The sequence below is a fragment of the Homalodisca vitripennis genome, chromosome 6 (assembly GCF_021130785.1).
Source record: "Homalodisca vitripennis isolate AUS2020 chromosome 6, UT_GWSS_2.1, whole genome shotgun sequence".
NCBI lineage: Eukaryota > Metazoa > Arthropoda > Insecta > Hemiptera > Cicadellidae > Homalodisca > Homalodisca vitripennis.
In genome coordinates, this window is record NC_060212.1 from 97,129,292 (window position 1) to 97,154,673 (window position 25,382).

The 25,382-nt window shown below is 35.2% G+C and overlaps 1 protein-coding gene across 1 annotated transcript; it reads left to right on the plus strand.

The window, feature by feature from the left end:
- Nucleotides 1-373: 373 nt before the first annotated feature.
- Nucleotides 374-5,813, plus strand: LOC124364596. Its single transcript, XM_046820185.1, has 2 exons — nt 374-609; nt 5,340-5,813. The coding sequence occupies exons 1-2, from the start codon at nt 490-492 to the stop codon at nt 5,535-5,537; spliced, it is 318 nt and encodes a 105-aa protein (XP_046676141.1). The 5' UTR covers nt 374-489; the 3' UTR covers nt 5,538-5,813.
- Nucleotides 5,814-25,382: the final 19,569 nt, after the last annotated feature.

A 25,382-nucleotide genomic window follows, 5' to 3' on the forward strand; every position in this document is an offset into this window, starting at 1 on the left:
TATTTAAATTTAACCCAATTTCAAAATTATTCCTTCAAGCTTAGTTCCATTCCAAACACATTTAATTTTATGAACCGTAATGTTTACAATTATTACAATACGAAAATAAAAACGCACGTTAAAATTTATTTTAAATTCAATTACTTAATAACCTTTGTTATTATATACAGTATTACTTTGAATTTATATTATAAAATTCAATTCGCTTTGTCAATAAAGTGTTATAGACATGATTGCTTTAAAAGCACATAATTATGTAATATTAAATTTAATGTCGTGCTCATATAATTATAGTGATACATCATATAGGCATTTTTGTCACACGCGGATTAAAATTACATTACATTAAAATATTATTATTATTACCACTAGTATATCTTCATCAGCTGATTGACTTTTAACCTTTAATTTGCAACTCCAACAAGAGCATGTCATTTTAACAAAAGTGAGGTGATGTTTTGAAAACTATTTTTACACTTATTTTCCGACATGGCAGTCGCTAAAGATAAGAAGCTGAAGTGGGAGCCCACCCACAAGGCTAAACCTCCGGACGGAATCAAGTCCTCAGACTACGCTCACGCAAAACCGTTCATTCCTTCATACGAACACGTAAGTCTAATAGTTGGATTTGCGTTCTTAAATTTGGTTGTGATTGAATCACGTTTACACTTAGAGAAGGAAATAGATTTCCGATTCGAAATAGTTTAAACAGAATGTAAGTAAGTTATCTCGTCAACACAGCAGGGGTTTGCTTTATACCTTCAGCTTCTGGCTGCTTTATACCTTCTTGTTGAACCTACCACTGGGCACAGCAAAAACCGATGTGTCACTTAAATCTGGGAAACCTTATGGATGTCCAGGAGCAGCACATCACTAACCGCGAATGCCGAGATTCTAAGGTGCAAGGGCAATTCAATAGGTCTAGTCTACTGCGGGAGATGACTGTTGGAGTTGGTGGGGTTCGTCTCTAAGAGTCGCAGGTTCTTGTTAGCCTAGACATAAGGGTGTTCCACCCTCTGCCTGCTTTGACTGGAGAGGCTGGTTCAGAGCTTGTCTCCCCTTCTTTCGGGGGGACATGATTTTGAGATTAGTGCTCTAATTCTTCCTCATGGATCTCGATAGGAGGCGGCCCCTACTCCCTAACCTTACCCATCCTGAATATCCTGTTACTCCGGAAGCAGCGCTAAGGTTCTTCTAGGATTAAGTGCAATTTACAAGCTTCTTGAGAGAAATAAAAATTATCTCGTCAGGGAATTATTTATAGTTTTGATTTTAGACAGTGGTCATTAAATGGATTAAAAAGATTTTGATTTATAAAATTCAAAATTATTAAAAGATACACTTTTATTAATACCTAGTTTTCCAAATAATGATTAAAAAATCCATTAAAGAAGACGACTTCTTTATCAAGCTAGCGAATACTGCAACCTTTTCCTGCTTAGATAAATAACACTCTTTACTCTACTTTCCATCTTCAACTGCAGTGCACCGTATCTGTAATTTCTTTTCTCTCTCTTTTAAGCCTCAGCTTTAAGCTATGCTGGCTTCGATGTACACTGGTATTTTATTTGCAAAGTACTCTGATTTATTTCACACTGGTATTTATTTGCAAAATACTTTATCGTGTCTATGCCTGATTGGCCCTCCCCGGGATTTGAACCCGTGATCTCTCAGTTAGAGAGCCGAGACTATATCCATTAGTCTACGGAGGAGGACATATATGTACATGCCATACGAGTACTAGCTAGGCATTAAAGATCACGCTCGGTTGTGTAAATCGAAACAAAATAATCGATAGTGGATTTTCCATGAGAAACGAGTCGATCGTCAGATGGAGTTTAGGTGGAGGTCGACGGTTCTGAAAGAAATTACTTAATTATACATTTTTCAAGTTATATTTTTTAGTTTGACACTCATAACGCCATTCGTCAACCAACGAAATAGAGGTCTGATTGAAATGAAAGTCACCAACTTGCAGTTACCACCAACTTGCCAATCACCAATTTGCCCATTTGTCTCATAAGCTGACATGTATTATTACGAATGATTTTAAGTCTATCAAGCTATAAAGTATAACATACGAAAAAGTTTATAATTAGTTTTGGTACTTTGGGATTATACCGACCACACCAGTATGAAGAACACAAAAATATAAATTTATAGAAACAAACATGATAGAACGAAAAACAACTCTTTAATTACAAAATTACAAACTTACAACGATTATCACTTGTTAATGGGGTCAGATTCCGTTATATGCCTCCAACGCATAAACTTTTTTCAATGAACTTAGAACGTTATAAAAGATGTAGTTGAGTAACAGAACTAATATTCCATCAATCAACAAGCATTTCCAGGTATTGTGATCGGTATTGTTGTCGCTGTTATCTTATATCTCTCGAGAATCCCGATTACGGCAGGCCGCGCGGCATCACATGATTATTTAAGTTTTTTGCACGGTACATACGAGTAATTGCCTTTCCATTACAATTCAATTTATATTTCTGATCAGCCCCGCTAGAATTTGATATTTTACTGATAGGTACTATCTCGAGGGATGTTTTTCTTTCGTTGACATCAGCGCGGGCTTCGGCCGGAGGCACTCGCATTTTGGGTGGCGGAGTGTGATCAAGAATAAAAAAAAAGTTTTTTGTGTTTTTTTCAATAAAGAGTTTATTTTTTGTTTGGTAATGTTTGTTTTTGTTGAATTTTTGTGTTTGGAGAAATGTAGGGGTAAAACACTGAAGTACAACAAAGTGACACACCAGCTGAACGGGCGGCGAGACTGCAACCACGTTATCTACTAGACCGCTCGACTTTGACCTCTGTCTGAGGACGGGGAGGAGTTTGCGATAAGTCAATTCCTGTTTTATTTTGACGAAATATTGTTCTACGCTAATCTAGTAATCAGTAGAAGCAAAATGTCAAATAACGATTCATGTCTGGATGTAGTCGGTATAATTCCAAAGTACCTTTGTTTTTAACCCTGTCATCCCCTCCTATTTATTTAGAAACCGAGGGTCAGGATTCCTGGGCCTGGTAGTTGCCTCTCAGCCATCCGGCTTATTGTGCACTCTCTTCCATGTTTAAGCTGTGTCAAATCCCAGGCCTTTATAAAATCATGAGATCTTCTGAACAATGCTTTCCTGCTCCATCCCTCTAAAGTATTTCTAAGAAAACCAAGTGATGTTGAGCGTTTGCTTTGTAACGCCGGACATTCAAATATGACTTGCTCAGCTGTTTCACCAGCCTCGCCACCTTTCCTGCACAGGGTTTCCAGAACATGAATACTCATTTTGTTCAGGTGATTTCGTTAAAGACACTGCGTACCCCAAGTGCTACGAGACTCTAGATACAGGTCGCAGACACCTCAGTCTGGAGTTTGGAATTAGAATGCGGGGGACACCAGGAAAGGAAGGGATAAAGGGATTCTCTCAATTTCATCACCAAACTAAGAGGAGGAAAAGGTTTTCTTTCCTTGTTACTAGGGTAATGACAAGGGAAGGTGGCTTCATCATCTGAGCGATCCTGTCCTTGCAAGCTCGCCTGCCCGGCTGTTGGTGGTGGTTCGAAAGTCACTTTTAAGCCGTTGATCCCCTGTTTAAATGTTAGAGAGGGCTTCTTAGCCATAACTTCACCTGTTAAAATAAGATATCTTTTCTTTACTTTTTTATGTAATTTTTTGGGGGTTTAAGTTTTAATACAAGGAGACAGACTTACAAACTTTGGTATGCACGAAAGGTTTAGTGAACGAGAAAGTTATAGGGCAAGGGAAAGTAACAAATGAAATACACCTTTTAACTTTATTTCTCTTAGTAGTATGTAGATAGCAATATAATGGTGTACAGTTTGCCATTAAAACATGTAATTATCGTAGAACCATTAAAGTAAAGGGGTTATTGGTAGTCTACCAGGAGAAAATTTAATACTTTTTATCTTGATTTGTTTAATTTGTTATCCTGTAACAAGCAGATAATTCCCATAATTGAGTTCAGTTTTCGAGTGCCCAATTGCTTTTCAGATAAGTTGGGAGAAATCGAAATTCCTAGTCTGACAAATCTTAGTGAAGAGCGATTACTTCATATCAGCTTGCCCAATGAAGTTGTATTCAGATTCGGTTCAGTTGACAAAATCTTAAAATAATCTTAAATTATTCTGTCAGGAGGCTTTGACTATTCGGTCATCCTTTGCGATTCCTATAACCTAGATTTATCCTTTAAATAAAAAAAGAAAATATTACTTTCTTAATAATATTCATACTGGAGGTATTAATATAAATCTTATTGACATTTGTATGTTCAGAATTTCATTACAAATAGTGTATACATACAGAGATAGCGAACTTTAAGCTTCAAAACTGTTGCTAAATGAATTGAACCAATCGTGGTCGAAATTGTTCGGAGCACGATAAAAAAGTAACAGAGTTCGTAAGGTCATGAATTAGTATACGCCCACCTTATCTATGGTGTGCAAATCTGGGGATACGAATATATAAAACGTTATTAGTTTTAGGCTCTTCAACTCTTGGCCGGATCCCAAGAAGATTGAAAGTAGTCTGAGTGTGAAAAGTCTGCAGTTAAAAAGGTTGTAAACCCTGTTGCCACTACATTGTTGAGGGGGTTTTAGTCCCAATAGTATTAGTTTTATGGCCACCTGTAAACGATGGTTTTAATTTTTGCATTACTAACTTTAAGTTGACTTCTAAGTAAATCTGTAAGTAAAAGAGTTATATTTACTATGTCAAAACTAATGTAAATGTCTAATTAGCAGATATATGACGCTATTATGTGACTTTGATAGTTGTTTAAATAATTAATTTCTTTCTTCTTCTTATTCTCATACCGTATCCCATTGGCAAATGTCAGTTCGAGAAGCGCGTCATCGGCCGCGAAGGGAAATGGGTTACCCGCCATATCTGCTTTCGGTTGGCATAACCATAACATTTATCTGACACTAATTATATACAGGTGTTTATAGAGCGTAAATAGTACAAATACCACGTTTAGTGATACGTTACCGCCGACCTTGGTATCCGAGTTGTCTACCTTCCGGGGGACCTGGGTTCGAATCTCGATTCCGATACGGCATCTCCACACGCTACACAATTTTATCATCTGCGTGTAGCTTTGAAGTAATGAGGTGATTGAGGCGGCTCTGGGCTATACCTTTACATTGTTAACAAAAGAATCAGGGTAACTATTTAATAGAGGTCCCTATTTTTGGTTTGAGTGTTTTCGGTGTAAGTGCGTCCCCTTTATTTGTAAAAGTATATTGTACGAAATTAAAACTGCCCGCAATAAAGGAATATTTTGACCTAATCCCACGTTTATATCTTGCAGGAAGGCAGACCCAAGATGGGGCTTCTGATGAGTAACGAGTACGCGAGAATGTGGCACAGGGAGAAGGAAGAGTTTGAGAGACCGGTGGTGGTGGACAGCAAGTATCTGCCCAAGAAGTGTGTCATCCGCGGGCTCAACAAGAAGAAACAAAATCTAAAGGCGGCCAATAAAGAAAATGTAAAAAAGAAGTCTAAGTAGTGCTCCTCGACGAACTCCAAATTAAGATATCAACGGCTTTATCACAGGCCGATTTAGAAATACGAGTACATTAACCATTGATTGGACAGTTTACCAAACAAGCACTGCCGTAAAAATTTTGATCTGGAATGAATAAATTTTGATCAATATGAAGTATAACAGTTGATTTTGTTCAAGTGTAAAAACGTTGAATACCATTTCTTGTATTATTATTGTAAATTTGAGATTTAAATTCTAGAGTGCTAATAATCTCTTCAATAAAAGCAAGAAATAATACTTCATTGTTATTTTACATAAGTTGATGTGATCATTGTTTGGGTCGACCACTATTTCAGTATTTAATTTTTAGCTGGTTCTCAGTTGGTTCTACCTTTAAAATGACAATCAACAGAAACTCGCTGTATGGGTTTTTGTGTCAAGATTCAACTCTCCGGATCCGGTGGGGAACTCTTTCAATTTTAATATTATACTGTAAAACTCGCAAAGCAAACCAGTTTCAGATCTTGCAACGGTAATGGGTTTTTCAGAAAAATACAAAAACACGTGAGGTGAAGAACACTAATACTATAGAGTTACACAGAGAAAGGTTAATAGAGAGTATTACTCGAATCCTATGTGGAAGGATCGTTATATTTGTATAGCATTTCACACACAGGGAAGATCTAGGATTTGGTGGCCACGATTATTATCGCCCTGTCCATATCTTTTTGCTGTGAGCTCCCAAACCTCAAATTCTATGTTTGAAAACGTCTGTATTGATTCTGAACATCTAACGAAGTTTCTCTTATTGTATAGACAGGCGAGCAGCATTCAGTAATGGTAAATTTTAGTGTTGATTTTTTTAACAGTTTAAATTCACAGTGTTACTCCATCTGCAGCATTACAAACGCAGTGACTGTCACTGGAACGAGGTTTCTTAATTCTGATTTCACAAGTATACCGGAAACATAAGATCACTTGACACTGCAAAGCTCCTGTAGCTCCGGTGAGGTGCATATGGCTGCCTCAAAGAACTGTTCCTCACGGCGAGAAGAACACAGTGTTGTTGACCTCGACATCGTACTTTGAGACAAGGAAAACAATCAGGAACAGTATTGTCTCCAGCAACCAGTACCACACAGTCCAATTAACACCAGACAAAACCGCAACCACCAGCAGCGTTGTCACGTTTGTTGCATCCCTGTGTTATGTCAGCGACAGTGTCTGATGTACAGCAACCGCATACGTATTGTAGGCCTACGCCACGACGACAGTGTAGCGTATATTCTTGTATGTATGAACGTGAATGAATCGAACATAATCCCGACCCTTTGAGAATCTGAACCAATTTTTCAGAAGGTACTTTTAAACAGTTGTTCTCAATCATCATGGGAGTAAACTCCAGACCTGAACAGTTCCTCCCTAGGAACACACTTGTAACGGTAAATCGGTTGTGGGTGAATTACCAGCAGTGATAATACCTACTAGTCACTCGATACAAGCGTTCAAAGTCCAACAGATCATATACCGGAGCCTTGTTTGAAGCATGTTGTTCTTGTATGTGTATGTTTTGCATGAATGAAAGATAGATAATTCTTCATCTCAGCGATGAGAGAAGGGTGTACGTTGACCTTCGTTCTCTGCTCTTGGGTAGTAGTGTTACAATTGTATATAATTTGCTTCCACTAGGAGCTAAACTCAGGACCCGAACTCAAATTCAAGGTTCATTCTTATTGTTCCTTACAGAACCGCGTTCCTAAGAGATCGGCCCGGACGAGTGGGCATCTTGTCTTAATACGAATAAACATGTAGTTAGCGGCGTACAGGCACGGGGGATGGCCAGGGCGTAATGGATGCAGTAGCTGCCGCCAGCGTCGTGGTTGTGCACTTTTTGTGCAGTCCAGTTCAACGTTCTGCCACTCGTGCCCGCCTCAGTCCAGTCCGCCAGTCCGCCCGTCCACGCTGCGCGAACCACCGCTCCAGGTAGGCTCCGTAGCAGATACAATTTTATCGCATCAGATTATTTAACTAAGTGATAACCTATTCAATAAAGTTCTCGTATTTTATCTGGCCACTATACAATAAACTGGATTCACTATTTACTTATTGATAAAAATGTGTGGTACATTAAATTTATCCAAATCATAACAGAAATAAGAAATGTTTACGATCTTCCATGTTTACCAGCAATTCAATTAGTCGTAAAATACTCGAGCGTTCAATTCTAATTTTCGAAAGTGTAAAACATACTGTGATTAATTTACTTTTTATGTCTTAAGTTTAAAAGATGATAGTTGTCAAGCATTATTAATATAACTAGTGAACCCCTCGATCTAAATGGGGTAATTTTTACCAGTTTCTTTTTTTTACCTAGGTTACCCCCAAAATGTTCACTAAATTTGAATAGTTTTCAACAATACTAATTTTTTCTGTACAAACAAATATAAGCTATGTAATAATACAAACTGTTTACACATACATACTGTAATCAGTACGCAAAATTAAGCAATAAACAAAATTAGTAACACTATTATTAACCTTAGAGAAGCAAATTTTTAGTGCCTTACGTGTACAGGTTTTTGTCAATTTTCGTTTAATGGCAGTGTTTAGTATTCTCAATGCATTAATTAATGTAATTTCGTATTTGAAGTACACTACTGATCGAACCCAATTTTTTAAAATCACAGTTTGTCTAATTTCCTGGAATTAGACGACATAAATTTAAATAATCTAGTTGTTAAACTCTACGTTTATTTCAATCGTTGCCTAACATTCTATGACTGTAATTTTAAAATGTCGGCAAGCTATAATAATTCAATTAACATTAAAAATATAATTTTAGATCTTGTATCAATTACTATACTCTTTTGGAATGAGCAAAATACCGTATGAGTATTTTTGTCCGAACATTTTGTTTCTTAAATACATAGTATACATCACAAAAAGTCACTTCACCATTCAATACATGGACTCGGTTTTTTATATCGAAATTGGCAAACGATATTACTTAATCATAACCATCGATATAATCAATCGATACTGATGAATTATTTTTAACAACTTAAATAATCTATATGAACAGCTGTAAACACTTTCAAATAATACAATTAAGGTAATATTTTAAATTTCACGTAACATTGTGTATTAAAATGGCCGTCAATCTTAGGAAGCTTCACGAAATTGCTTTAAAAGACGATAAAATATGTTTTTTATGGCTTCAGGATGTTGGGTTAGTACCTAAGAATCCATTATGTGATATTTGTGGAAAGGTAACAAATGTAACTGTCAGAGGAGCTAACATGGTCGTCTTCAGATGCAAAAAAAGAAGGTAATGGTGGACACAACTTTAGTAAAAACGTTTTCGTTCTGTTTCATTTAGTTAAAGTTATGAGGGTACTTTGGGATTATACCGACCACACCAGTATGAAGAACACAAAAATAGAAATTTATAGAAACAAACATGATAGAACGAAAAAACAACTCTTCAATTACAAAATTACAAACTTACAAGCATTTCCAGGTATTGTGATCGGTATTGTTGTCGCTGTTATCTTATCTTTCTCGAGAATCCTGATTACGGCAGGCCGCGCGGCATCACGTGATTTGCACGGTACATCATTGCCTTTCCATTACAATTCAATTTATATTTCTGATTAGCCCCTCTAGAATTTGATATTTTACTGATAGGTACTATCTCGAGGGATGTTTTTCTTTCGTCGACATCAGCGCGGGGCAGCACTTCGGTGCTGCCCCGCGCTGATGGCCGGAGGCACTCGCATTTTGGGTGGCGGAATGTGATTTTTAATAAAAAGTTTAGTTTGGTAAATGTTTGTTTTTGTTGAATTTTTGTGTTTGGAGAAATGTAGAGGTAAAACACGGAAGTACAACAAAGCGATGCACCAGCTGAACGGGCGGCGAGACTCTGCAATCACGTTATCTACTAGACGCTCGACTTTGACCTCTGTCTGAGGATGGGGAGGTGTTTGCGATAAGACAATTCCTGTTTTATATTGACGAAATATTGTTCTACGCTAATCTAGTAATCAGTAGAAACGAAATGTGAAATAACGATTCATGTCTGGGTGTGGTCGGTATAATCCCAAAGTACCGTTATGAGTTATGGTTATGTTCATTTATTATTTGTTATCATTAAATTCACATTTTAATTTAAAACATATGATTGTTATTACTTTTATATCGATTGATAGTCTATGATTCGATATGCGAATATTAGGTATCGATGATTATATTCTTCGATATAAAAAACCGGGTCCGCTTATTGGACCGTACCCCAGTTTTGTATAGATTAAATTAAATTTTAGTCCATATTTTTCTTGAAATGTAGAAACTGACGTAATAATAGGTTTTAAGAATATTCGAAGATTCTGAACGTAACTCCACAAAAGTATTTTTTTTCCAAAACGTTAACGATTAAAGTATAACAGTTAACCTAAAAACTCTGCTGCAAACATTTGTATCAAAACTCTCTCCGTAGTGTACTAATTTTAATGCTGTAACTGATCTTATATACCCTCAATTACTTTCTGCAATATTTTTACAAAAACGCATTTTGTTGTTGTTGTTTGGTTTTTATCCCATTACATTTACAATAGATCTTAAGAATCGTTGAAATTATTAAAATTGGAAGTTATAAAAATGTAAAAATTATCTAGACGTTTTAAAGTGAACTATTTCCTTACTATAACATGCACATACTGCACAATAAAGAATATAGTATATATGGAATGTAGGTAAATAGTACTGTATTTAGCTTATGCCTTACATATCGACTAGCATTTACCCGCGGCTTCGCACGCAATTTCGTAGGTTTTGCCTGTATGAGCACTTCTGGTTCAAGTGAATTATATCTCCGAAGTTGATGTTGAGTTTCCTTATTGCCACGATCAAGAAAATAGTTTATAATAGTAAAAAGTTTATATTTGTGGCTGTTCTAATTTACTTTGTAAGATAGTAACGTTGTCTTATATCTAATACTTAATATTTGATGAAAATCTACAGCTAAAAGTACAATAACACTACGCGTTTGTTTCTTTATAAACTGAAAATACTGTTAATATTTTAGAACATTAGAGTTAGAATTAGTATGTTAGTTCAAAATCACAGTCCAGTGAACTTTCATCTACCATAGTTCTTGTCGACTGCTTTAAAGGAAGTTTTCGGTGTCAAATTCTAAATACCTTATGTTAGAGACATTTTGTAAGATAGATGAGTACTTACATAATCGGTGAAATCTAAAACGGCGTTAAAAATATTTGTACTCACTAGAAATGTTAACAAATTGAACATAATAAACATTGTTTACACAGAGTAGTTGATTACATTACAAATGCTCTTTTTATTATTTCATAACTTTAGAGACCAAGTGGAATTTTATCGCTACTTTAAATACCAGTAGGGCGTAGCCCGGAGAGGGTTTCGAAATAAGAATAGGCCTATATTCACCCCAGGGACTCTAAGAATGTCCATGTAAAATTTCAGCGCAATCGGTGGAATAGTTTATGCGTGATAACAAAATAAACAAACAAAAACACTGTCGCATTTATTATATTATTAGCACATTATTATTATATTATTATTTATGGAAATCTCTACATATTTTACGGAACAAATATAATCTTCAAAATTGTGATAAACTTAGTCAGGGTGTCATAACTTATTACTATGAAATGTCACTGATATAACAAAATATCGGTTGCTATCAAGTAACACCTCCATTCACCGAATCAAATTCTACTTGTATATGTGTATTTTAACTAATATATTTACAACTATGTGAATAGTTTCATCGATATGATACTAAGTTCAAGTATTACATTCCAATAGCTCCAATAGGCCTACTTGTATCAAAAGACGCTTTTAGATGCTTTTATTGGTAAAATGATTCTCTTAACTAATTTTCCGTTTTTATTTCGTTACATATTGTATCAAGGTGGCCTTTATGGTCTGTAAACGTAACTGTAAATTTTTAAACGTGTTATAATTTTTGTGTTATTTGTTATTATTTCTGGTCTTCAAAACGTTCAAAAGGCAATCTGGGACTATTTTCTACTGTGGAACATGCCAAACCTTGCTGAAATAGGAGGAATATTGGAATAGGAGACACTCGTGCCATTGAAAACAGGTTGAATATTTATTACAAAAACATTGATGAGTCAGAACAAAACAACTGAATTGATACCCTGAAAAAATGTTTTTTTTTAATGTTATTATTTAAAAGCTTTATTTTAACTGAAATTCTTGCACTTTCCTGATCAACATTCTTCCCCTCCACTTTTGGAATCCTTTGATTCTCTGTTAAATAGGCAAGACGTTTAGTGAAGCCGTTAAACATTTACTAGAATAGTGCAGTTAGTTTTGATGTTGTGGTATGGATGTAATAAGCTAACATTCCAACGTATGTACTGTAATACAACATGGAGTGCGAGTGGTTAGCGTGTTCGCCGCTGTTTTACTGTTACTGTTGCTCTTCTCCTGATTCGTATGGCAGTTTTTACTCCGAGGTTTAATGACCAAGGGCTATTCACTGCTGTTCTGCCATTGGGTGAAAACTCCGCTACGATTCATTGACTTCCGGCTTTTGCAGCTTCCTGTCGACTCGGGTCCTGGTCCACGGCCGAACTATGATTCGTCCTACTCCATTTTATGTTCCTCCAACACTGACGATGTAGCCTATATGTGAGCAGACAAACACCTTGGTGGGAATTGAACTTTAGGCCTTACTGTACAGAGCGGGCGGGAACGGTGGGAGAGTACATGTTACAGTTTCGGGGGGGGGGGGAGGAGGGGCAAGTAAGGGCTCTTCAGATTGTTACAGATTCCTCTAACTAGGTGGCTCTAGATTTTTACACCATTTCACCGTGGCAAAAACGATCATTCGTCGCCGTTGTACTTTATTTTGTTTTTGTATTATAACTCTGGAGTAAATTAAATTTTGGAGGGGTAATTCTTTCCCCTCCCCAACCGCTCAGAACTGGGTACGTCCATGAAAGTGAAGCCTGGGGTTCGAAAAGTACCACAAATATACCCTGAATAAATTTTATGACTGATCAGTATGATTATTTACTTTATGTGTGGTACATTCAACACCACAAGTGTAATGTTTTGTTAAATAAAATGAGTTAAGTTCTTCTTATGTTAGGAATGAAATGACATACACGAAGTATATTATTAACTATATATTATATTTATATAATAATAAAATAAAATCTGAATAAATTTTATAATGTTTATTTAAACGTTTTCGCATTATACAGACTTCATACAGTATTGCGCAGTAAATAAACTAATAAACTAAAACACAAGTTTAAACTCAACAACAATAAATTAAATGCATTTGCAACACAGTAATCCGTAACAAGCAGAAGAGAAACCAAAATGCATATTATAGTAATTAACAAAAATCAAAGTTTAAAATTCCAAACAAGTAGGGTTGGAGCCGCTATAATGTAGTTAAAATTAGTTGATGGATAAAAAGGTTAGAAATAGTGTAATAAATTAATTAAAGGACACCAAAAGTATTCCGAGAGCAAAAACTAATAACATAAAATAAACGTATTAATCGGGCAACAGTAACAATAAACTTAACAAAAAAGACAGGTAAAAAGAGAGCGTTGAATACGTCTCTCACCCTAACAAAACAGAGAACAATTGAGCAAATAAACAATAACGGAAAGAGAAAAAAGTTAAGGCTTCAGGTGGCGTCTGAGACACTCTCTATAGGCTCCCATCGACTACCGAAGATGTTAGCACTGCTCCCCAGCTCGTTGGTGTCGTTAATTATACAGTTATTAAAAAGTTGATAGTTCGATATGTATCGACAAGACAAGACGCGAAGCATGAAGAGCGCGCAGTAGAAAGCATGAAAGCCGAGGGGAGCCGTGGCAGTGGCAGTAGGCCTAGTCCTCGAACTGGAGCATGACAGACAGTAATGGCCAGACAGAGAAGTGACACAGAAACTTCGAGGACCACACAATAAAAATATAACGGCTCACAGTCATCGCGTCGTCAGCTAGACAGGCATCGGCTTCTGACAGTGTTGTCAATCGGCTGTCCTTGTAACACCCTGTAGCTGTCTGTATTCAGGGTGTTGTCTGTGCGTTTTCCCCTCCTCTTTGCAATGAAGAGACCTATTAATTTCAAGAAACATGGATCAATTTTTGTGGTCGAATACATTCTGCCATTCCATGTTTATTAAAATAAAAGCGTGACTCAACTTGTCATTTCGAAAGTTTTAATTGACAACAGAAGTATAACAGGATTTCGGACATTTACTATCGTTACAAAAAGATATAACACGACGTTTCCCCCACTTGACGAAGAGAGTAGATTTCAATCCTCGAAAACATTGTGTTATACCTTTTGTAACCCATAAGGATGGCAAATGTCCGAAAATCCTGTTATCCTGTCAAATCTTCCTTTCGTCAATAACTTTGAAAAAAGAACAGAAGTATCATGAAAAATCGAGGTCTTTATGTTTGTTTTGTCACAGTCGGTGGTAGATATAGGATTAATTGTTTACAAGATTACATATATAACCTGTTATGTAAACAAATGTAACAGATATTTATAGACTTGTAACCGCCCAAACATTGAGATTTGTTTCAATTAGTTTCCCCCCCCCCCCCCCACCCCCCCCCCCCCCCACCCCCCCCCCCCCCCACCCCCCCCCCCCCCCACCCCCCCCCCCCCCCACCCCCCCCCCCCCCCACCCAAAAACTGTAATTGTGGATAATTTAATTTACTTTCTTGTACCTGTCAATTACATTGGGACAAAAACATTTTGATAATTTATGGTAGAGAATTCCATGCCCCAAAACTAGTCCATGATGACTGTTGGCATCTCAATTCCCCCTCTCACCCAACACCATTGTTTGTTTTATATGTGTATGGACAATTATGATCTGTTCAACATCTGATACCATAAACAAATATAGTACACACTAACAAATACACATCTTTACCTGAGTTTGAAGAAGTAACACAATTCGGAGGGTAGTTTTGAGATCTGTGTTCCACCTCGCTCCCAGAGTAACCAGTCTCTCCAGATTGTCACAGGGAGGGTGGCAGTTCTGATAGTTTACTTGTTTACTGTTCGACCCACAATGACTCCAGACGCTGTGTAGTTTACTAACCTCCCTCAGGCAGCTGCCGCAAAGGGTTGTGACTCAGGTTTAGGATGTTATGAGATTCTTGACTTGGTACTGGTTTGAAGGAAGACCGGGATAAGTTATTGTGGTCAACCGTCAACACTTCTAGATTTTCCAGTTTTGCCAATTGTTCTGGCAAAACGTTACAGTTTGTTCACATTCAAGGTATAGTTTTCTTTCATTCTTGGTCAGTTCAAACACACTGTTGGGAACCGTTTCGATAATGAAAAACAGGCTGAGATTTCAGCACAGTGCTCTGTTTTTCTTTCTGTGCCATTTCAATCTGTAGCGATCAGATTTCTGTTTCACGCTAAAAAAGTCCAAACAGCAGAGTGAATTTTGTCCATTTCTTGTTTTTCTGTAACAACTCAAATTGTGAAATTAAATGAATCTTATTTGTTTACTTTAGCATATTGTGTACTTTTGAATTAATATACCTTATAAAAGTGCAATAAAATTTGAAAGACTCTTCGGGCAATTGGACAAATTATTAAATGTTATAATAAAAAACAATACTTTTTCCAAATGATTTAATTTTTTTGGACGAGGGCCTTTTCGACAAACCAAAGGTTTCATTTTATCCACGGTCGCGTGGTAGCGATATACACAATTTTTTTTTTTATTTGTGGAGTTGTCTGATGAAAACTTTTTGTTTCAAAGGCCTCGTCCAAAAAATAAAACCATTTAGAAAAGTATTGTTTTTATCAACATTTATTAATATTTTGCAATAAATTCTTGGTTTGAACCCAGAACATTAAAACCTATACATTACCTTTAATTTAAAGTTGAGCACAAATTTAAAAAGCAAAGGTTAAAAGGCCTCGAGAAACATTTCAAGCGGAACTAAGAATGTAACAACCTTAGTGTTTTAAGGCCTTCAAATGAACTAACGGAACTCTTAACAACAATATACATCTACGTTTTAGGAGGCTTGAGTATCTAGGCTTGACGATAACAAAAGAAACCTTCATAAATTGAATAACACGGGTTATATTTATCATTCTAGGTTTAACCGTTAAATGTGCTATTAACGAGGCTTGTTATTCTTAAACTGGTCCAACACTTGAACCATAAGGAGGTGGACATTTGCTCAAAAATTTCATTCAACAGAGTTTCTTACCTTAATTAAAGTTTATTTGTTAATATCGTGCTGACAATAAACAGTGTTTCATTTATCTACTTTAATATCATATTAAATAAAATAAAACCATGGATTAAAACTATTTTTGAAAAATTGGAGCACTGGTTGTTTGTGATTTTGAATATTTATAAAAACACAGTGCATTGAAAATTAAATAACTGTTTTTACCATATTATATATGGGCACTGAATAGCAACGACAGTGTTTTTACCAACACATGAATTAATTTACTTATTCGGGTCCCATAACTATATAATGCTTTTTGGGCATAATAATTATTGCAGAGGCAAACCTAAGTGAAAATCAAATGAAAAATACAATGTGGCTATCATTTATAAATACAAACTCAGTGATAAATATAATTCTTTTAGGAATCGATTCAGAGGTCAGAAAATATAAAGCTTATGACAAGAAGAAATCAGGGCTGGATTTCACAAATAATTATAATCTAGAGTATTACTTTTGATTCTCATTCAACCAATATAATCTAATTAATTGTTGAAGACCTTTACAGTACAATGTAAGATTGTATACATGCCACCCCAAAACTCTTCCTAACAATCCAAACAGCATATAAAGGCAACATCACCAAGAAAAATGTATCACACAATTGATAAATGTTATTTTGAAATAACACTGCTTTACATTTAACCGGGAATCATATGTGGAATGAAAACTGCCACAACCATGCTGAGTGGCACAGTGCCTAGAACCCTTTGCCAACTTGTTAACCAATTTTAGCTTTCAAATCTCACAAACTTGTTGCTTGTTATTTCGGCACCGTTTGGAGAATATAAAACATACCCAGTATATAAATGTATTCACCATTTTAACACAAATATTTATTAAATTCTAAATGAGCCTAGTAATACACGACATCATGCTTATGGTTTTGATCTTGAGGAAAAGTAAGTATACTCTGATAAACTATGGGATACTTCTATTCATAAATTTTAAAAATATAAACAACTTAATTTTCTGGTTAAACTTTTATTTAAAAAAAATATTTATATTTTTACAGATTAGTTTGTATTAATAGTTTTGCTCTCTTCAAAAATTCATAAATAGAATAATATTCAATTAAAGGTATAGTCTCGAACAATACAACACATTACTGAACACTAGTAAATTTCTCAATAATCATAGAATTAGTGATTTTCAATCAGATCCAAACTCAAATAGTTAAATTCTAGTAATTCAATCTGAATATAATTTCCTACTTGTAATTCCATATCTGCAATTCCCTCTGTACTTGCGATCTTAAGAGCCGGCTGAAGTGAAAATGACCTTGAGATATTCCCCCAATAAGAATGTAAAACTGCATGAGGCTTAACATTGTTGTTATGGAGAAAAAAATTCAAGATCATTTTATTACAGCCGGCTCTTTATTTATTACCATTTCAATGGTTACACTGTTTTAATGATAAATAGATAGTGATATATTTGGTCATAATTTAAAAATAATAATGCTGTACAAACTAAAAATGTTTTGGAATGTTGTAAATTTTTTTTACTCAAATAATATAAAATAAAATACCCCATTGTTGCTTTTATTTTATTTGAAATGTATTTCTCTACCTAGCAATACTATAATATGTGTATATATATGCATAGTTTGTCAGAATAATTGTTTTTTCTAAATACTGAAAATTCCAAGAATATTGATTTTTTTCTCTTGTAGTACACTAATATTCTTATAGTAACTTATTATTCATTTAAATTTCCATTAACTGTAGTATTGCAGTTTTTCTTATGTGTTACAACAATATTAGTCTAATTTATACATCAATTTTGGTTGAAAAAAGGAGTTTAAAAAAAATTATTTAGATGGCGCTGTACTTGTCACGGAACGGTTCCGTGATATAAATTTTGAGCCCAGACTAGCTGTCACGGAACTGTTCTGTGATACAATGCCAATGGGTTAAACTCTAAGTTATTATAAGTCATGCCAATGATTGTATTTCATCAGAATAACAGTGATAATATAACTAAAATTGACAGATTGATATTGCACTCAGTTGGAATCAGAAATAGGTTGGCTATAGAGTTTAATAACAGTATATTATATTACAAATAGCAAAATACCAAAGTAATTGACATCAAAACTTTGATATACGCTGTTCCTCTTAAAAACAGTTTCCATTACTACAACTACTCCCACTGCCGTGATGGGATTTTTCTTATAATAGACAGCAAATAATTTTAGACCTCATTTTAGAAAAACTGCATCCTAAAACAAAAAATCTTTCACCGCTGACAAATTTAGAACCATACACTCCTTCTCCATAAACTCAACTAAACACCTAAAAGTGGGGGGGAAAATGGCTATGGACAAAGCTCTTATGGTGTATGTGGGGAAATTCTCAATGCAGGTGCTTTGTTAGGTGTCTCAGAAGTAATGTTGGATGGAGATGTCAACCTGAACCCATATAATAACAGGATGAAACCTTTGAAGTAACAAAGAGAATAAAAGCCCTGCTCTCAAAGTTCTATGAGCAGGGAATGAAAACAATACAGTAAATTTGAGCATGGTCTCCAAATACAGAGTCGTAAGGGACAAAAAAAATCTACACATGGGTGAAGTGAAATATAAGGTTTTAGATTTTAAGGAGGCAGAAAAAGAAGAACTACAATAAACTGAAATCTCATCTGCTACAATACATGGATTCATGTACACATAACGTAGCTCTTGTGGGAAGGGTTAATTCATTGTGAATGTTGAGTTTACCTCCAGTTGCTCTTAGTGCAGCATCTGGAATCTGACACTGTTACAGAAAACTCGGTAGAAAACACGGTTGCTCCACCATTCTTAGAGATCATGCCAGAAACAATGTAGTGCACTCAATTGTTGTACCTGATGAGACAATGAGAATACCTCTTCATCTGGCTTACCACTATATTTTGTAGTCTAGGTGTCTTTGATGTTGAAAACAATGAAAAGTGGTCATTTTGAGCTTTTTCGTTGCCAATTTTTTTTGGATCTCTTCAGACGAACATAACCCAGATCCCAGGAGTCAAGTCTGTGACAGCGTCAGATTTCCAGAGGAAAATGAACTGGGGGCTAAACTCAACATTCATAGATCATAGTGGCCGTTATTCGTTTATCAGATAAGGGAGAAGTTATATATTTGTAGTATAAAGAAAACCTCATGGCTGTGGTGAACTGTATGAAGATACCAACAAAATCTGACTGCTTTAGACATTAACACCAAGACCGAAATGGAACCAACACTGAGTACGCTGGATAACTCCGAAGCCATATTGTTTCTACTCGGACAGAACTAGCAGAGCTCACTCAGGGTTTTCAGTCTGATAAAAAAAACCCTCTTTCAACTTATCAAATCAAGAAGTTAATTTTAAAGAAGAAATGTAAAAAAAAACTAAATCAAACCACATGAAGGCAATTAAAAAGTACTAAAGTATCAAATCCTAAGCAATTATTACGTCTTAGCGTACGTCAAAGGAGAGAAAGAAAACCAAATACAAAACTAAGATCTTCTACAAATAAGGAGCTACTTCAAGTCCACACGGGAGAGAAAAAATAAGGAACACTATACCACAGAAACTACCTCTATCACCATCTTTTACCGGAACATTCAGGGTCTGAGAAAAAAGATTTGAAAGAATTAATTATTTAATAAAATACCTCAAACCTTACTGGAAGAAATAGGTCTCTCCAACAAAAGTGTTGGGTTGGTTTTTTTTTGGGGGAAACTGCCGTAGCCAAAATTGCAATTAAGAACAAAACCTTTTTCTTAATTTCGGAATTTAAAGGCCACCAAGAGACACAAGCCAGGTCAGCCACTGATATCGTGTCAGATATACGACTCATATCAAGCAGAGGGCCCATAAACACTTTTTTTAATGGGGGACATTATCGACAGGCTAACCAAATATGTTGATAAACTTGAAGATCGAGCTGCTAAAAGTACAGGGAGCAAGAAGACTACCACTTCCAGCAACAATCACCAACCAATGAAGGGAATCCATTGGTTGCATTTGCACTAAATGAAGATGTTACAGATTTCTCAATAATTTAAACTGGACTAGCAAATCACACTGGCCAACCAAAAAAACTTGCACTGTCACAACAGAGTGCTTAAAAGAAAAGCTACATGAAAAAGAATCTTCTCCATGAAAAACCGGAACAACATGAAATATAAAATTGCCAAAGAAAACTGGAATGGAAGTTCATAATGGTTCTGACGCTGAAAAGCATCCATCTCATTTTCAAACAACTGTCAGGCTAATTTAAGATCAAGTCTGTCCCCGTCAAAAACTATGTTGCAAAGCAAACCGGATAGAAAGCAGTTTGGAGGGAAAAACAGAATTCAATTCAATAACACTGTAATAATCCACCCAATGCTCCTATCATCCAACAATATCCAGCATCCAGTCAATATGATCCACAAATATTAATGTGCTGGAAACCAATACGTTGTAGAGATAGCAGACTCACCCCCCCCCCCCCCCACCCCCCCCCCCCCCCACCCCCCCCCCCCCCCACCCCCCCCCCCCCCCACCCCCCCCCCCCCCCACCCCCCCCCCCCCCCACATTTGCCTGAGACAGGTGGATGCTGGACGTACGTCAAGCATAATACATAAGACAGCAGACAGAGCCACCCCCCAGGGATGCACCAATCCATGGCAAACCCCCCTGACCCCCTGCTGACATAAAAACAAAGGGAAATGAGGAGGTGGGACCCAGGAAATCGGATCCCCTGGGGTAGCGGTACTCCACTATTGCATTGTTTGCAAATTTTTTGAGCGATATTTGTTTTAATATACTTTAAGTTGTATTTATTTGCATAAAGGGATTTCATCAGACTACATGGTTGTATTTCAAATAACACATTGTTGCCTGTTTTTTAAGATACGAATCAAACCAATCAAATTCTTTATTTTTTATTTTTAATTTGCTAAGACATTTTAATAGTGTGTCATTGTGGAAACGCTATCGGAAAGCTTCTTGTGTAGATCTTAAAAAAAATATGCACAATTACTTTATCATGCCTTTATCCACTGACTCAATTAATATTTTCAATTAAAATAATTTATACTTGCTGTTATTGTTGATCTACCAACCCTAAAAACCATTATTGTTTTGTGTTTCATCCAATAATATGAATTCCTTTCTAAATAATTTAACAGCTGGAATAAAAAGACTACTTTTTTTCGTTGAAATTTTTCGAGAAATACAGGGAGCAATGCAATGATACCGCGGGGCCCTATTACGATGCAGGATCACAGTAGGATTTCACCTTTTGTTTAAAATTGGTTATTACCTTAGGGCGATTTTTTTTAGCTTTTCTTTTGGAGGAAATTATACCATCGAAATCAATTTGGAGGAGTTAATAAGGTGAGATGAGGTGGTTTTGAGATTAAAAATAAAAGGCCTTTTTTATTATTGTTTATTGGACCCCTGACGCCGCGTCCGTCAAATTCCTGCATGATTGGGACTTGTTTTCAGAGTGGCCATTACAATTTTTTCCTAATTTAAGCTCATCAATTGGTGTCAAATCTAAAAAGTCTTAATACACATTTAGGTATAATATTAGGATATGGTTTCAACTGTTTACCCCTATTTGTGTGATCTAAAATGTAATGTTTGGTACTATAAGCCTGGTGGCTCTAGCTTTTTTGTTGGGGCATTGACGAAAAAAAATCATTTAAGCAAGTTGCCTTACTGCAATAGGGTTTTGGTTATTTTTTTACCAATGTCTTCGAATGGTTTAATATTCTTAAAACAGACTTATTTTGGTTATTTATTTCGAGATCATAACAATATTCCAAATTGCTTTCGATATTATTTTATTTCCCGAACTTGTTATTTTTTCTTGAAAGTAAAGTAGTTTTTTTTTTTTTTTTTAACATTATTTATTTCAACTCTAAGACTCCCTTTTTTTTAAACTTCTCTAATTGTTACGTTCAACTCTTTTATCTTTAATACAATTCCTAAAATCTTTTTCTAATTCTAATATTGTTTTGTTTTGTATTATTTATCTAATGTCATCTGAAAAGTCCACTGATTTTTAAAATACATAACCATTTCTATCGGCGTTACCCATTAATTTTAGGATTTGGGAAAAGCAAAATTTCAAAAATGTGTGCAAAAAAAACAAGATTGTGAAAAAATATTACACAAAAGTCATGTCCTATATTTTCTTTTCCCACAGTTAGCCTTGGTACATCTTATGAGATAAAACTGTTCAAGCTACCATAAATATTCTCAATAAAAAACAATTCTATATTTTTTTTGTGCTATATTTTCTAGAGAACTTTCTGTAATATCATTTTTTTGTAACTTTTATTTAATCACCTAAAACCTTCTCACAACATTTGAGGCATCCATGATCGGCAGATCTGGGGTTTAGTGTCGTTTTAATTCACACATATTTTCAAGGGTTTACTATTTTAATACTTAAGTACATGTCAAGAGCTTAATCGTATTTGCAGTTTCTGGCAATGTCGTGTAAGTGAATTCTAGATCCCGGGAAGTTTTACTTTTCTTGTAATCCAAATTATAAATTTTAGATTTTAAAATATTTTACAAATGTTAAAATATGTTTTGATACATGGTTTAAAATCTGTTTAATATTAACTAGTACGTACCAGTTATTAAATATATATTTTTGAATTTTGTCCATGTAAATATAGTACATAAGATGTCAAATTTACTTCTAAATAAAAGATTCTACAAAACATTGTGTTTAGGAGACCTGTGTACTCAACACATTGACCAGAATAAAGGAAGGAAAACTGCGGTCAACAGTTATTATTTCCTGGACAGGCAACATTCAAAATTCTTTTTCATTTAGTAAATTCTGATAACCGGCAGGAGGGAATTAAGATTGTATTTACCTTTTCTAATAATCCTTTTCTCACCATGATGACAACCCACCTCCATCCAATTGAATTAGATCTTGAAAGAAAAGTAAGGAGCATTTTTTATAAAAATTTGGAAATGTTTCAAATACCATGAATTTCTTCCTCAGGACACTTTTGTTTGTTCCTGGAGACAATGCTAGTATACTACAGGAATTGTAAGCTTTCCTCCAGATTTATTTTCAAGATATCACAAACGTCGATCGGGAACAGAAGATGGCTGTTATCATTCTGGTCCTTTTCAAAATAGACAATCCATCCTGATTTATTTTGAATGTTACCTTGTCTTATTTAACGTTTCATTATAAACACATTTCTTTTAAATGCTTTATCCTACATGATATACCCTTAACAATTATTTTTTTAATAAACTATCATCATTTACTAGAATACATATCTTCCGCGCATCAGTAAAGAAAAGATAATTTGTTCTAACAGGTCAACGAACTATTTTACTTCTACATTTTTTTTTTATTTAAACATATTTCGTGACGTTTAGGTAAGTACTGTTTAAAGTATGGATTTTTTATAATCACTCATCAGCTAGGTTACACTCCTGGGACAACTAGGAGGAGTGGCAGTTTTTTTTCAGCTGTTTACAACCTAAGGAGCCACCCACTATTGAGGCTGCAGGGTTGGTACTGCCTGACCTATGACTAATTAATTAATATCACCAAAACCACTATTACGTCTGCTTTAGAGCCTCAGATAAATGTGAGGTACTCCCGGAACCACAAACACATCTACCAGCACCGTCCGATTATTGCGGTCTCAGCTGCTCCCCGTAACAGTGTCAATGAAGGGGCTGCTTGACTGGGGCCCTCTTCCAACTGGCCGATTGTTTACTGTAAATCCTAGATTGATGTTTAGAAAAACTAAATGGAAAAAAAAAAAAGAAAAAAAAAAAGTAAAGAAAAAGAATAGGAAAAAAAAAAAGACAAAGAAAAAGGACATAGAAAAAGAAGAAACAGGGGAAGAAAAGACCCAAGAAAAAAGACAGAGAAGAAGAACAAAGAACAGGAAAAGAAGAAAACACTTTTAAAAAATCTCTCATTTGCTTTACTTTGGCATGCCATGGGACATGCACCTCCTGGAACCCAGGTTTGTGTAGTGAAGTCCAGGCTTAGCATAGGTCCCCTGGTGGGTTTTGAATTGAGGTCGATTTAGGTTGCTCACAGAGTTGAGTTATGGGGCCCGGATTTATGGAGATTCTGTCCTCGTTCCACTGATGGCAAGTTGTTCACAGGTTGAGACAATGTTGTTTTGTGTTAGTCCCAATTAAATGTTCTACTATTCTGTCAGTTTGGTTATTGGGTGTGAATGTTTTTGGGGGATTTAGATGTTTGCATAGTTTCCTTGTTGTATCATTTGGAGGCGCTTTTAGTGTTATTTATTGGTCGTATTAAATTCCTTCAGAAATTTAGTCCATTTCTTAGGGTTCCTTGAAGACTCTTCTTTATCTATGTTTACTGATGTCTTGAACTAGTGCGCCCCGTTTGTGCCTTAACAGAAATATTCCTTTACATTTGAGATGAAGTGATACAGTAGAGATAGTATTATCGCTCTGTACACTCAGACCAACCAAAGAGGAGAACAAATTAATCGTTTTAGTTTCTTGTTTTTGAAAAATTTAAATTTTAGTTTGGTTTTATAAAGGCCAACCAAGTTCATAGGTCATCTTTTGAGATGGGTTTTCCATATTATATTTTCCTGTGGTTGGTTATCTAAAACTATATTATGGTAGTAGCTTCCATCTGTCAATTGTTCCTGACATGGCCAAAATTGTTTGTTTAACTGGGACATTCTGAGATGGTAAAAGGTTTTCCTCAAAGCGATTTCTAAAAAGTCCAACCTAGCAAACACCAGCCACTCAATTTGTCTAGGCTTCCCCCCAAAATCATGAGTGATATGCAAGTGGGCAAAGGCTGTCGATTTGTCATTTTTCGATATTTCTTAATGACGGTTGGCCATGTTCCTCAACAAGATCACCTGACAACTTCTAATTGTATATTTTAAAAAGCCTATACGTGATAAAAGTATTCAAATTTAATGTATGTAAGATTGATTATATAAGAACAACTTAATTACTGTATACAACTTTTCAGTAACAACCTATTTAATACAATATTCTTAATAATTAAATTATCATCTTAAATTCTTTAATAAATAAAGTAACATTTCCAAAGTTATTCATTTGAAATATTTTTTGTGAGGTATCTTTTCCTTTGCTCGAAATGAGAGTATGGGAGTATTTAATTATCCCCTTAGTACTCAAAATCATATATATATATATATATATATATATATATATATATATATATATATATATATCTTATATATAAAATTCTCGTGTCACAATGTTAGTTACCTTACTCTTCCGAAACAGTTTTATCAATTTTTTACAAAATGTTATGTGCATACTCAGTAGGTCTGAGAATTGGCTACTATCTATTTTTCATACCCTGAAGTGTTCAGGGTGGTCCACCAATAAAATTTAGAAGATCACAGTTTTTAAAGTGCCTGCATATTGGAAACTGCAAATAAGTGACAGTTATATTTTGTTTATATAGCCAAACACTATTTGAAGGCGCTAAGTTAAAATATATATTTGTGTTTAAAATAAATTATCTATGGTTTAAACTTACTTAAAGCTTGAATTTTAGACCACTTTAT